The sequence below is a fragment of the Bombus affinis genome, unplaced genomic scaffold (genome assembly GCF_024516045.1).
Source record: "Bombus affinis isolate iyBomAffi1 unplaced genomic scaffold, iyBomAffi1.2 ctg00000123.1, whole genome shotgun sequence".
In the NCBI taxonomy this organism is placed as follows: Eukaryota; Metazoa; Arthropoda; class Insecta; order Hymenoptera; family Apidae; genus Bombus; species Bombus affinis.
In genome coordinates, this window is record NW_026108855.1 from 256,380 (window position 1) to 267,491 (window position 11,112).

The 11,112-nt window shown below is 34.9% G+C and overlaps 1 protein-coding gene and 3 long non-coding RNA genes across 6 annotated transcripts; 2 read left to right on the top strand and 2 right to left on the bottom strand.

The window, feature by feature from the left end:
• Positions 1-358: 358 nt before the first annotated feature.
• LOC126927499 (uncharacterized) lies at positions 359-1,968 on the bottom strand. The gene is made up of 3 exons (XR_007715541.1): positions 1,536-1,968; positions 899-1,427; positions 359-784 (listed from the first exon to the last, which is right to left on the bottom strand). It is a non-coding gene; the product is annotated as an uncharacterized LOC126927499 (long non-coding RNA).
• A 202-nt stretch (positions 1,969-2,170) lies between these two features.
• Positions 2,171-2,604, top strand: LOC126927511 (uncharacterized). The gene is made up of 2 exons (XR_007715553.1): positions 2,171-2,304; positions 2,460-2,604. It is a non-coding gene; the product is annotated as an uncharacterized LOC126927511 (long non-coding RNA).
• A 57-nt stretch (positions 2,605-2,661) lies between these two features.
• On the top strand, positions 2,662-5,991 carry LOC126927495 (uncharacterized). 2 transcript variants are annotated; one of them, XR_007715537.1, is made up of 3 exons: positions 2,662-2,783; positions 3,000-3,359; positions 5,810-5,991. It is a non-coding gene; the product is annotated as an uncharacterized LOC126927495 (long non-coding RNA). The 2 variants fall into 2 exon arrangements; XR_007715536.1 differs by lacking the exon at positions 5,810-5,991 and adding an exon at positions 3,414-5,095.
• A 924-nt stretch (positions 5,992-6,915) lies between these two features.
• On the bottom strand, positions 6,916-9,777 carry LOC126927486 (katanin p60 ATPase-containing subunit A-like 2). 2 transcript variants are annotated; one of them, XM_050743598.1, is made up of 7 exons: positions 9,530-9,777; positions 8,941-9,141; positions 8,581-8,830; positions 8,229-8,397; positions 8,059-8,171; positions 7,660-7,862; positions 6,916-7,502 (listed from the first exon to the last, which is right to left on the bottom strand). In XM_050743598.1, exons 2-7 carry the CDS (start codon positions 9,024-9,026, stop codon positions 7,118-7,120), a joined length of 1,206 nt encoding a protein of 401 aa, XP_050599555.1. In that variant the 5' UTR covers positions 9,027-9,141; positions 9,530-9,777; the 3' UTR covers positions 6,916-7,117. The 2 variants fall into 2 exon arrangements, with proteins under 2 accessions (XP_050599555.1, XP_050599556.1); XM_050743599.1 differs by lacking the exon at positions 9,530-9,777 and having other exon boundaries at positions 8,581-8,825; positions 8,941-9,134.
• Between the last annotated feature and the right edge of the window lie 1,335 nt (positions 9,778-11,112).

Consider the following 11,112-nt stretch of genomic DNA (forward strand, 5'->3'; position numbering starts at 1 on the left):
ACAGAACAAAATAACCCTCTACAAGGCCGTAATAAAACCTGTCTGGACCTACGGAATCCAACTATGGGGAACAGCAAGTAATTCCAACATTGAAATACTCCAACGCTTCCAATCGAAAACGCTAAGATCCCTATCAAATGCACCCTGGTATCTTACCAACGAAACAATCCACCGTGACCTCAAGATACCTACAGTCAAAGATGAAATACACAAGTCCAGAAGCAGATATGACACAAGAGTCAACAACCACCACAACCCACTAGTCACCCAACTACTGGACACGACGGACCGATCTACATTTATCATATTTTATATAAAATTAGAAGGGACCTTTAAAAAATTGCATGCAACAACACACTTACAGGTACTCTTGAATTAGTTTTTCTACATGTCTGATTATGTCTTTATATGTGTATGTCAATTCAAATTTATTTTCTTAAAAGTCCCTTAATGAAAAACTAACACTTCATACTAACTTAGAACTTTTGAGTTCTTAGAATATTCTGATTTAGTCACTGGCTGTACCATAAATTCATTTACAGATATTATATTTCCACCAAGAGCTAGGTTTATTATGAGCCTTCCTGTATCATCATCGAATCCTTCTATTTGACCATAATTATTACCTTGTTTTCCAGCTATAATTTTCACAAATGTTCCTTTCTCGATTTTAACTTCTTCCTCTTCTTTTTTGGAATCTGTATTTTTCTTCTGCAATGCTACTTTGTCTGCTCCAAGACCCATACCTTTTGGTCGTAATTCTGGTATGACAGCTGCTACTAATCTGTAATAGTTAGAATAAACGATTGTGAAATAAAAAATGATGTTCTCTGTTTACTTTCCAATAAGTGATGTATTAAACACATATAATTAATTTAATCTAGAATAAAATTCATACTTTTCATTTCAACCAATTCCCTTTCCTGGTTGCCATCCCATTCCCTGTAACATTGCTACACCAAAAGCATCAATAGGAATTTTTTCATAATCTTGTAACGTAGACTGAAGAATAAAAAACAATATTTATAATATGCAAATGTAATACATCTGTGCATTGCACATCAATATGTTGATAACGTACCTGTTCTTTGCCTCTTAATGATTCATCTTCTACTAAAGGTAAAGTTAAATCATTTGTTTTAGTTTCATGTTCATTCTTTGACTTAAGTTCCTCAATGATTTCTTCCGCCGCTTGCTCTTCTAAAGTAACAACTTTATTTTCACTATCTTCAACTGGCTCTTTCTTTATTGATATTATTGGCGATGTTTTTCCATTAGATAGCTTTGATTTTGCCTCGTTAACACTAGCGTCTCCTACCTTTTCCTTATCTGCCTTCGGAAGGAAAATGTCTGCATCTATTTTATTAACAATTCTATCATGCCAGGTTTTTGAACCTAGTAATGGAATAATTAGAGATTCATCTTTTCTTTCTTCCTCATTGAAATAAAAAATTGTTTTCAAATATATATATTCCGCTATTGGTGATTTTTATAGGTTAGGTTGAGGTTATATGTTTCTTGATTATAAATTTTACTTTTTGAACTCACCCTATTACTTTAATACCTTTTTCATTAAGGCATTCAATGTAATCAACTTTCTTTTTTTCTTGTGGAATAGCATTTTTTCTTAATAGATTTCTTAATAGATTTTGCAAAACCGAAGGAAATCTTCTTTCCTTCTTCTGCTGGTTTGTTTGTTATTTTAACACTGACTTATAGATCAATACACATGTATATACTAGACATAAAGATTGATGTCACTTGAAACTATGTACATGAATCTAATATCTTATTATACTTTATTAATCTACTCACAATTACTTGCACATTACTAAAATTTCATTCCGACAATATATCAAGCGCCTGAATAAGTGACATTAAAGTAAACATATATGAGAGAGGAAATAAGAAGAACTGACGCCTATGGTTTTCTATGTTACAGAGCTAGTGCTGCACCATACGGCCAAATGCCGAAAGTGGCTAGGATATCCCAGAGAGAGTAGTGCTGCACCATGCAGTCAAATGCCGAAGGTGGCTTATGCTAGTATATATCTGTCTATACGTTTCAATCAGAAAATCGATATTATGTGTTCATGTGAAAGTTCACATTTCCTTAGGAGCTGTATTTTGATAGATTTAAGCTTCTAATGGAGCATTTTAAACGTATAGAGTATACTATGAAGTAGAGTGCGGATCATTTTATATTCATAGAAAATTTGAATGTATGGAAATGTACCAAATGCTCATGATATGCAAAAATATGCAAAATATTCAAAGTAAACCAATCATCAAAAAGTTTAAAAGGTGAAACAAATTTCTTTAATAACACCTAGATTAATTTTTATTTGTTAACGATCTACATTCTACTACGCTTTTAATTCTACCCTAGTTTATGCACCATAGCGCATGACAGCGCTATTATGTCCTTTACAATTTATTCAAGATCATTCTATTTTCAGATCAGACTCTCTATTTTTCTTTTTGCATCCTGCAAATTACCGTATAGTGATGTAAAACGAAAGCTATTGCTCGTTAAAATTTGACGTACTTTTGTTTTCATGAAAATATACATATGTTGAATTAAATAAACTAAACTATTGATAATCACATTGAAAGTATATATATTTATATATAACTTAGATTTCACAGATTTAGATTCGATATTGAAGTACTTCTTATGTATTAACGAAGAAGATAAAACATACTAATACAAGCATAATTCAACTGAGCGATTATGATAATGTTAATGCGCATCTCCGAACGTGCAGAGGATAAATGAGCAGGTAAGTTGCTCCCATCACTTTCTCCTTTGTTTCATGCAACTGTAACTCTTAGAATGTAATGTATAAATGTATATAACTATCCTTAACCGCATTGACGAAATGATGATAGACACAATTACTTGTTTGTCAGTTGAAGATCTTTTCTTTCCTCTTACTACATATTTATGTACTCTTAACTTGTCTTTTTAGCAATACTATCGCTCGTTTGTTCTACAGTTTTCAGAATTCTACCTTTTAGCGTTCTACACACGATCGGAGCGTAAATGTGCCCGTAGTCTGCCTGTTCCTATAAGCTACTTTAAACGATCATCTTTGATTGTGTTGGCTCGTAGATCATAGAGGAAGCCATTTACCTATCTTTCGGAACAAGAACTACAGTTAAAAACAGCGACCAATTGAGAACGGTAGTTAAGTCCGCGAGTAGAGGGGTGAGCGTGTTTTAGCGGCGACAACAGCACACGGTATGCAGATACGAAGCCGGGGTAAACCGGCAAGCCGTAGTTCACGGACCGTAGTAAGCGTGGTAACTCTGAACAGTCAACGACATTTGAAAGCCGGCCGCGCTCTGGAATTCAGGTAAATTTACCTCTTTTTCGTCTTAAATTTTCATTGACATTTCTCTGCTTATAGATTATTATACGGTTAGAAATGACATATTTTTGGAGATATCGAGGAATGGTACTTTTAAGTAATTTTGATTTTCATCACTCATAAATTGAACCGAGGAAATTCCATCAATTTATTTACCGGCTGTTAAAAAGTTTTAATGAAATGGGACAAATGGTAATTAGTTGCGAAAATAAGGACAGTTGTGCCAGAGTTACAGTGTTTGCCTTTAATTTCAATTAACTGTACAGCCTGAACGTGGAGATTTTGTTCCTATGTAAATGATGAGATATACGACACACTGGACTGGTTTCTCGATAGTTAACATCTAAATGGTTAAATTAGGGAATGCTTTAACAAAGTTGATTCAAACATTTGATGAAAAACCCATAATTTACCTTTCTTAGAAATAGTCTTATACTCTTACATATCTTTTATACATTTTTCTTATATATAGAAATCTAACATTTATCAAATATGTGACAATTTCTACTGCAATCAAACATCTTATTTACTCTACGTAATGAAGCTAAGTTTAATTAACTTTCCTCAGTATCTTACATCACCAGTCACGCTCTCGATCCCGCTAGCTAGGCAATAAATCATCAAAAGTCGAGTTACAATTACGTTCTTATCCTACTTCAGAGCCCCTCACCTATCCGTTATCCAATTTCCTCTTCGAAATCCCATCGTGAAACCGACAATTAACTACTGTTCATCAGCATACGTACAGTTGACGGAATCGACATAATGAGACAGCGGAGTTAAATGTTAAAAAGTTTGCATATTTTATAATTTGAATGGCGTAAGGGAAAATAAGATGTTTGATTCGCCTAAGATCGTTTCATCCTGTATGGCACCAACATTTCATAAAATATTATATAACACAATTTGGAAAACAGGGTTGAGAATCATAGTGGTGTAAGTTAGGCCATTGCCAGTTTTCATCAAATAATCTTCTGTGTTTATTACCGTAAAAATAGATTACATCTGTTCAAACCGTGGAAACAGAAATGGTAGAGAATAAAGTTACGACTTAATCGGTTCTGAAACCAAAGGGAAGATATGTTTTAGAGTAAAAATGAATTCAAACATTCGGAATTACGACTTAAACCACTATGACATTGAATTTGTCGTATGAAACCTACGCGTTGGGGAACGTGTTGAGGATGTCCCGAAACGTAGTTACAAATTAAGACAGGTCCGCGAGGCTAACTGTAAAAGAGCGAGCGTAACTGTGCGGAGTCGATGTTAACGGAGAAGATCTTCCTGCCGAAGATTTGTTCCGCTATGTCTAGACGTTCTATCCTTTGTTTCCTCGTTGCATTTTTTTACTTTCATTATATCGCCACGAACAATGTTGCTCGTCGTGCTCTTAACCGTGCAACAGTCGGACAAAAACCCGTTCTACCTCGTATATAGCGTTCTGTTCGACACGGTCCACGAACTTACGGACAGATTTTTCGCGATTAAAAGAACAAGATAAGACAATTTCACGGTGATCTCATTGTTGTATATGTATACGGAAGTCCCATGGTTGTCGAAGTTTGTGCAGTAATTCTTCTTTCTCTTTCTCTTTTAATTATCGTTTTTTGCAGAAGAATGACCGTGGTGTAGAACATGATTGATGTTGATGGTGTAGTAATGGGCGGTGATGCTTCAAACGTATATAATACACTTGAGTTGTATCAAGCATGTTTTTACAACTTTGAGTCGGTTTTACGTGTTCTCATGTTATTGTAACGATTAAGTTACCATAAATATAGCAGTTTTCCCAATGGATCCACGCGTCGAGAGAAGCCATATCACGTAAAACATACATTTCCGTATAATGTTGTACAAATAACAGTCTAAGAAGAGTAAACACTCTTTATTACGATCATACATGTATATTGAAAATATAGCGATCGTTGCAACGTTATGAAAAATTATTGCAATGAAAAATTTTGACGGTGGATACGTATCGTTAGCAGATGATTCACAAGTTTCGAATCGTCTGACGGTACTGGTGCGTTGAACTTTCAGTGGTTGCGCGCGTACGCGTGTCGAGTCGAATTCTAGTTCGATTTCGCTATGGTAAATGTAATCGAGTGAACAATCGCGCTACCGGGTCTACGCGTATTCCGGAACTCGGCGCATAATGCCGCGGAAACGGGCATTACAGGTCATTCAGAAGTTACGTCTCATAAATTAAAATACATAGAAGAATGGCAATTACATTCTCCTTTTTATTATTTATATTCTATTATTAGAACACGTATCATTTTTCAAAATTTTCCTTGCAATCTACAATTGTTTATGTTATCTTCCTATTGATCATCGACTTTGTCATTTGCATGTCTCATTTTCCTCGTGTTCGGCATTTCAATATCAGGGAACGAATTTGTATCTTCTACATGAAATCATCTCTTTAATTTCAGATAGACGAATATGCGGCTGCTTCTGTTCCAAATATCTCCGTTACTGTGCCTGTTGACGGAATTCGGCGCGGCTGGGATCGGTAAAGCATGGCAGATCCTGCCATACGCGACCGATTCCTGGAATCACCCATCATGGCCACGGCTCGACTCTTCCGCGTTCGAAGTTCGCAGCGTGAGCGGGATTGGTCATCTCAATCCCTTGTTTAATTGTTGATTTTTTTAAATCTTTGTTTATTAATTCCAGATTTTTTACATATTTTTTTTTACATGATTTTCTTCCAGAATAAACGCTGAATTCTGATTGTAGGGTGGTACAGGCAAAAGTACCGATACGCGACGGTACGACATAGCCATGCATTATTACATTTTTTTTCTTTTTTTTTTTTAAGATTATTATTGTAACTTAAATTTAAGCCGCTGTTACGCTGTGCTTATGTGCGATATTTTAATTTATGTCCTGAAAGCCTGGACGCAAAAACAGGACAGTTCGTTAGCGTAGGAGGGAACTTCTTCGTTAGACTGAACTCTGTTGATTGACTATTGAAAGCGCAAAGCGTAATAAGTTATAGTAATTCTTTTGCACGAGATTAAATAATTCAAGAGCGTTATTTTTTAGTATTGATTATTTATTTTAAACATTGAAATTTACAATAAACATTTAGAATTTACAACAGAATTTGGCTAATAATTCAGTTGTATGAGAAAAATTTCAAGACAATTATCGATACATAATCCGACATCGCATTTTCTGCATTCTCTTATTTTTCTCACAAACAACACATTTTCTTCTCGATAATTAGATGCGACTGTCCTCGAAACAGGTAGACAATTATAACGAGACATTATTGGCATTTGCTTACTGCCGTTACTAAGGAATACATTCATATTTATCTCACATAAATGTAATAGTATTACTTCTACTTGATCGGAAAAATCGACAAACGCGTATATCTGTCCTTAGGCCATGCGGAATACTTGCAAAAAACGCATATATGTGTTCTGAGTCTACACCCATAGCTTTCGCCCGGCGCATATACGCGCCCATACATGCGTTAATAAGATAAGAGGAAATAAAAGACAGATTATCGATAAAATACACTAACACATATGTAATACGTGGATATATTACCACTCAGATTACACATATTATATATTATAAGGGAATACGTATACCACGTATACATATATGTAGAACGAACATTTCAAACTTGTTTATAGCGCGTGCGCACACATACATGCACGCACACGAACAATTTTTCGAACGATAATTATATTAATGATATATATTATGATAACCATTTATATTTTTTAAAATATGTTCTTATGGCATACATATTTATTCCACGCTTTATATCTATCCACATCCGTGACTGTAGGTGACATTGTTTTTAACAATTTTGCTATTATTTCATAATTCTTTAATTCATATTTCAAAGTCGTAACAGATGTTTCTTTTTTTTCAAGTTTTTCCCACATTGGACTTATTTCTAGCAGCCATGCTTGCTTACAAAGCAATTTTATATCCGCGCAAGAATATTTTTCAGTAGATTTTATTATGTGGTTTACAATATCCATATTCTCTAATAACTGGTTGCTAAGGTATAATTTGAACATATCGAGTCGAGTAACTTCATTTGGTAATGATACGTATATTTTCTTTTCGAGGCGTCTGTGTAAAGCTGCATCAATGTCCCTAATAATATATTTACAATAAATATTATTGTTCTGTTATATTAATAATAACGAAGGAATATTCCGAACAACACAATAATTAAGATTAAGATAATGAATAATTATGATATTAAGATATTTTCTACTTAGAAAACATTGAAATAGCGTGATATACATACCAAGGGCAATTAGTTGCAGCCAAAAGAACTACATTAGAATTTTCGTTAGATACTAATCCATCCAATCTAGAAAGAAGTTCTGATCTGAATCTCTTTGCAGGTTCAGACAATGTACAGTTTACTCCTCTATTTGTGCCTATCCAGTCAATCTCGTCGATAAAAATAATTGTAGGCGAATAATTATAGGCAAGTTCAAATAAAACCTGTTCAGTTTAACAAATGTATTTATTATTTATTAAATATTATATTCAAAATTCCTTAAATTCATTGTTTCATCACGAACGTAATATCATTTCGTTTTCCAAACAACTATTCTATTTATATATGAATGACGACAAATAAAAACAAATCTTTTTAAACCTAGAATCTCTTCTTCATAGACAAAGGAAATCAACTTACACGGATATACTTCTCGGAATCGCCTCTCCATTTGCTCACCAATGAGCTGGCCGTTATGTTAAAAAAGGTGCATTGGCATTCTGTTGCGACTGCCTTCGCCAACATCGTCTTCCCTATTTCGTAATTGATTGTAAACATGTACGGGAATGAAAGAAATACGAGTATCTTACCTGTACCAGGTGGTCCGTATAGCAGAATACCTTTCCAGGGAGAAAATGGGCCATTAAAAAAGATAGGGTACTTAAGGGGATACACAATGGCCTCCTTAATAGCAGATTTACATTCCTCTAGGCCTACAATGTTGTCCCAATATACATTTAATTTTGTCAGTATGATTTCCTGCGACAATACAAAGATGAAATGGCGCATAATCTCCGTATTAATTTCCGTAAGTGTTATGTAATTCGTTATTTAAAGCTTTACTGAAATCCCTGCGTCATTGATATACAGTGGATTGTTTATCGATAGGTATTTTATTTTTAAAAAGCTTTACAATACGTATATTAATCGAAAATAACTTACGCATGAAATGTCTTCAGCAATCTTCCGCAATTCCGGATTGTCTATATAAAGCTTCCGAGCCCGTTGCGATATCTTTGATTGCGTGGATTGTTCCATTGAGACGTTAAATAGCTCTTCTGATGAAGCTCCATCGCTTTCATTGGCGAAAATTGGTGTCACTGTCATTGCGAGATTAATATCATCCGTAGCGTCACCCGTCATCTTCTGTTGTACATTCCTCCCTTTCACAGACTCACTTCTCGTTTCTTTGCTAACAGATTTGACACGTTTTACTACTTCTTCGAAGATTGAATGATATTGTAATCGATACGTTGAATACGTTGAGAACGTTGAATAGTGTTAAATAATTTAAATTCTTACACTTTGTTCGCATTTGTCATTTCCCTCGTCTTTATTTCCTTTTCAGTTATTTTCTTGCACAATATAGGATATTTTTGGAATTTCATCTTGTAATAATTTTCATATTCTGTAAGAATAATTTCCAAATCGACGTTGTCGCAGACTCGATATTTCCGAGGTAGACGAGCTTCCCGGATTAATACATCGCTAATGTCTACATATCTAAAAAATATAATTTTTAATTCATTGAACAAATTTTATGCTATGAGTACACACTATACGATAATCATCAATTAACTGTTTTATTTCTAGGTAAGACAGACAAAAAGAATGTACTGTCTATTTATTATTATATAAATCCTCGGCGATAATATTTTGCCTTCTGCTTTTTAATTTCCAATTTTTAAAGTTTGAATTTATATATATTTTCATTTATAACTAGTTAATCTACGTTATCGATTGAGTTATTCTATAACTACTGAGTTACCGATGTCGATTTTCAAATTTTGGTTCCTTCCCCTCTTTCCGCACTAATTTCTATTTCGATTGGTCACCGATATTATTCGAAAAAATTGCAACTAAGAAGATATCTAAATTGCAATGTACTCACCCATTGCGTCCCAAATAATCACATATAAGGTACAATATGTTCCGATTACGTTCCGAAGTACGACTCTCCTCCTAATGCGACATTTATTTTTTTTATTATTAACAATAATTATTAATAATATAAAGATTTTCATGCAATTTTCTGTTACATTGCGAGTTTAATCAATTTGTTACACATAATTTTGTTATCTACCATCTTGATACGTGCAAAGATAAATCTTAATGATATATGATACAGCGTAAATGGTTATAAATAATTAATTATTGACAATAATTATAAGAATTATCGAAAGAAAAAATCATAGATACTATGTGCGAGTGTAAAATATCACAAAAAATGAACAACAATTGTGAAAAACGCAATATGGCAAATCAATGACAAAACACACTCATGACTGTCATGGAAGTTCCAAAGTCTAAAATCTAGAATATTCCTTACCTCTTTTCGCAAATTATAAGATATCTTATTTGTGGTACCTTGCAGCGATAAATCACCGTTCATTGTGATAGTTTTAAATGTGATAATGATATCCTTGTATTGACTATCGTTTTTCGATAGTTACGAGAATTTTCGTTTATTACTTTGAGACAATCCGTCACTTCCTTTCTCTTATAAAGTTTCCCTTCAACTCCGTTGAAAACTGAGCATCAAACAGGAGACGAACGATTTGTTGTCATGGCGATGTTGGTTCACGCATAAGCAGGGTGCGAATATAATGATGGAATAGTCGAGTCCTGTCTACTGTATAGTAAGATGGATGCGACATGGAAATAGAAAGAGAAGGCTGTATATAGGCATTTCCTGTCCTTGTTTAATCAGGCATGCACACTAGTGGACACTGACGGCGCTCGTTTACCGTTGTTACATATTTCCGGTACAAGTACGCGGGCATTAGAGAAGGACGGAACAGTCTCTCTCTTTAGCCCTATATCGCGTTTTTAGTTCGCTCACGCGCTCTGTACTTATATCTGTCGGACGCACGTCAGGATTGGGGGTGGGGGTGTTCGGTGAATCTTCGTTGGAATTAGCCATAGGTGCGGTGTAACAATGGTTGAGTTTATTGACACAAATTAAGGAGATTTACAGCGTCGATAGATAATCGCAAGGTTTCGATATTCGCGGCACTATGACAATGGTCTCGGCTCCGGCAACGTTTCCGCGGTCAACGGATACTGGACTTTACCCTTCGTTTGCGTCTAAGTTACACTATATGTTAGAGCACGGGGGCAATTATTTCGTATACGAAAGACAGGTCGATTACTGATGAGATCGCACTAGAGAGTGACTCTCCGTCGCGGTGACGCTGTCGAAGAAAACTATGATGGGTGTGCCTAAGGGCACGAGATCATCGGATTCGCGGAGAAAAGTCTTCGCTCGAAGGGTGAGGGAAATTGACGTTGCTGTTAATTGGTCAATTTCCATGTTGGTGGTTAGAGAAAGATATTAGCTGTCCTTGGGGAAAGTTGCTAGCGAGAAGCGTCGTTCGTGGAAGGATAGATTTCTCTTATCTTCCCGTAGTCGGGGCACAGGCCATTTGTCTATTTGAGAGACTTTGTGTAATTGAAATTTAATATTCGTAGCGG

What these genes read in the sequence shown, in the direction of transcription:
- LOC126927486 (XM_050743598.1), bottom strand. Translation starts at nt 9,026, where the DNA reads ATGAAATTCCAAAAATATCCTATATTGTGCAAGAAAATAACTGAAAAG. An exon ending in ATACGGACCACCTGGTACAG is followed by an intron (nt 8,172 to 8,228) that starts GTAAGATACTCG and finishes ATTACGAAATAG; the next exon opens with GGAAGACGATGTTGGCGAAG. An exon ending in GCTGCAACTAATTGCCCTTG is followed by an intron (nt 7,503 to 7,659) that starts GTATGTATATCA and finishes ATATATTATTAG; the next exon opens with GGACATTGATGCAGCTTTAC.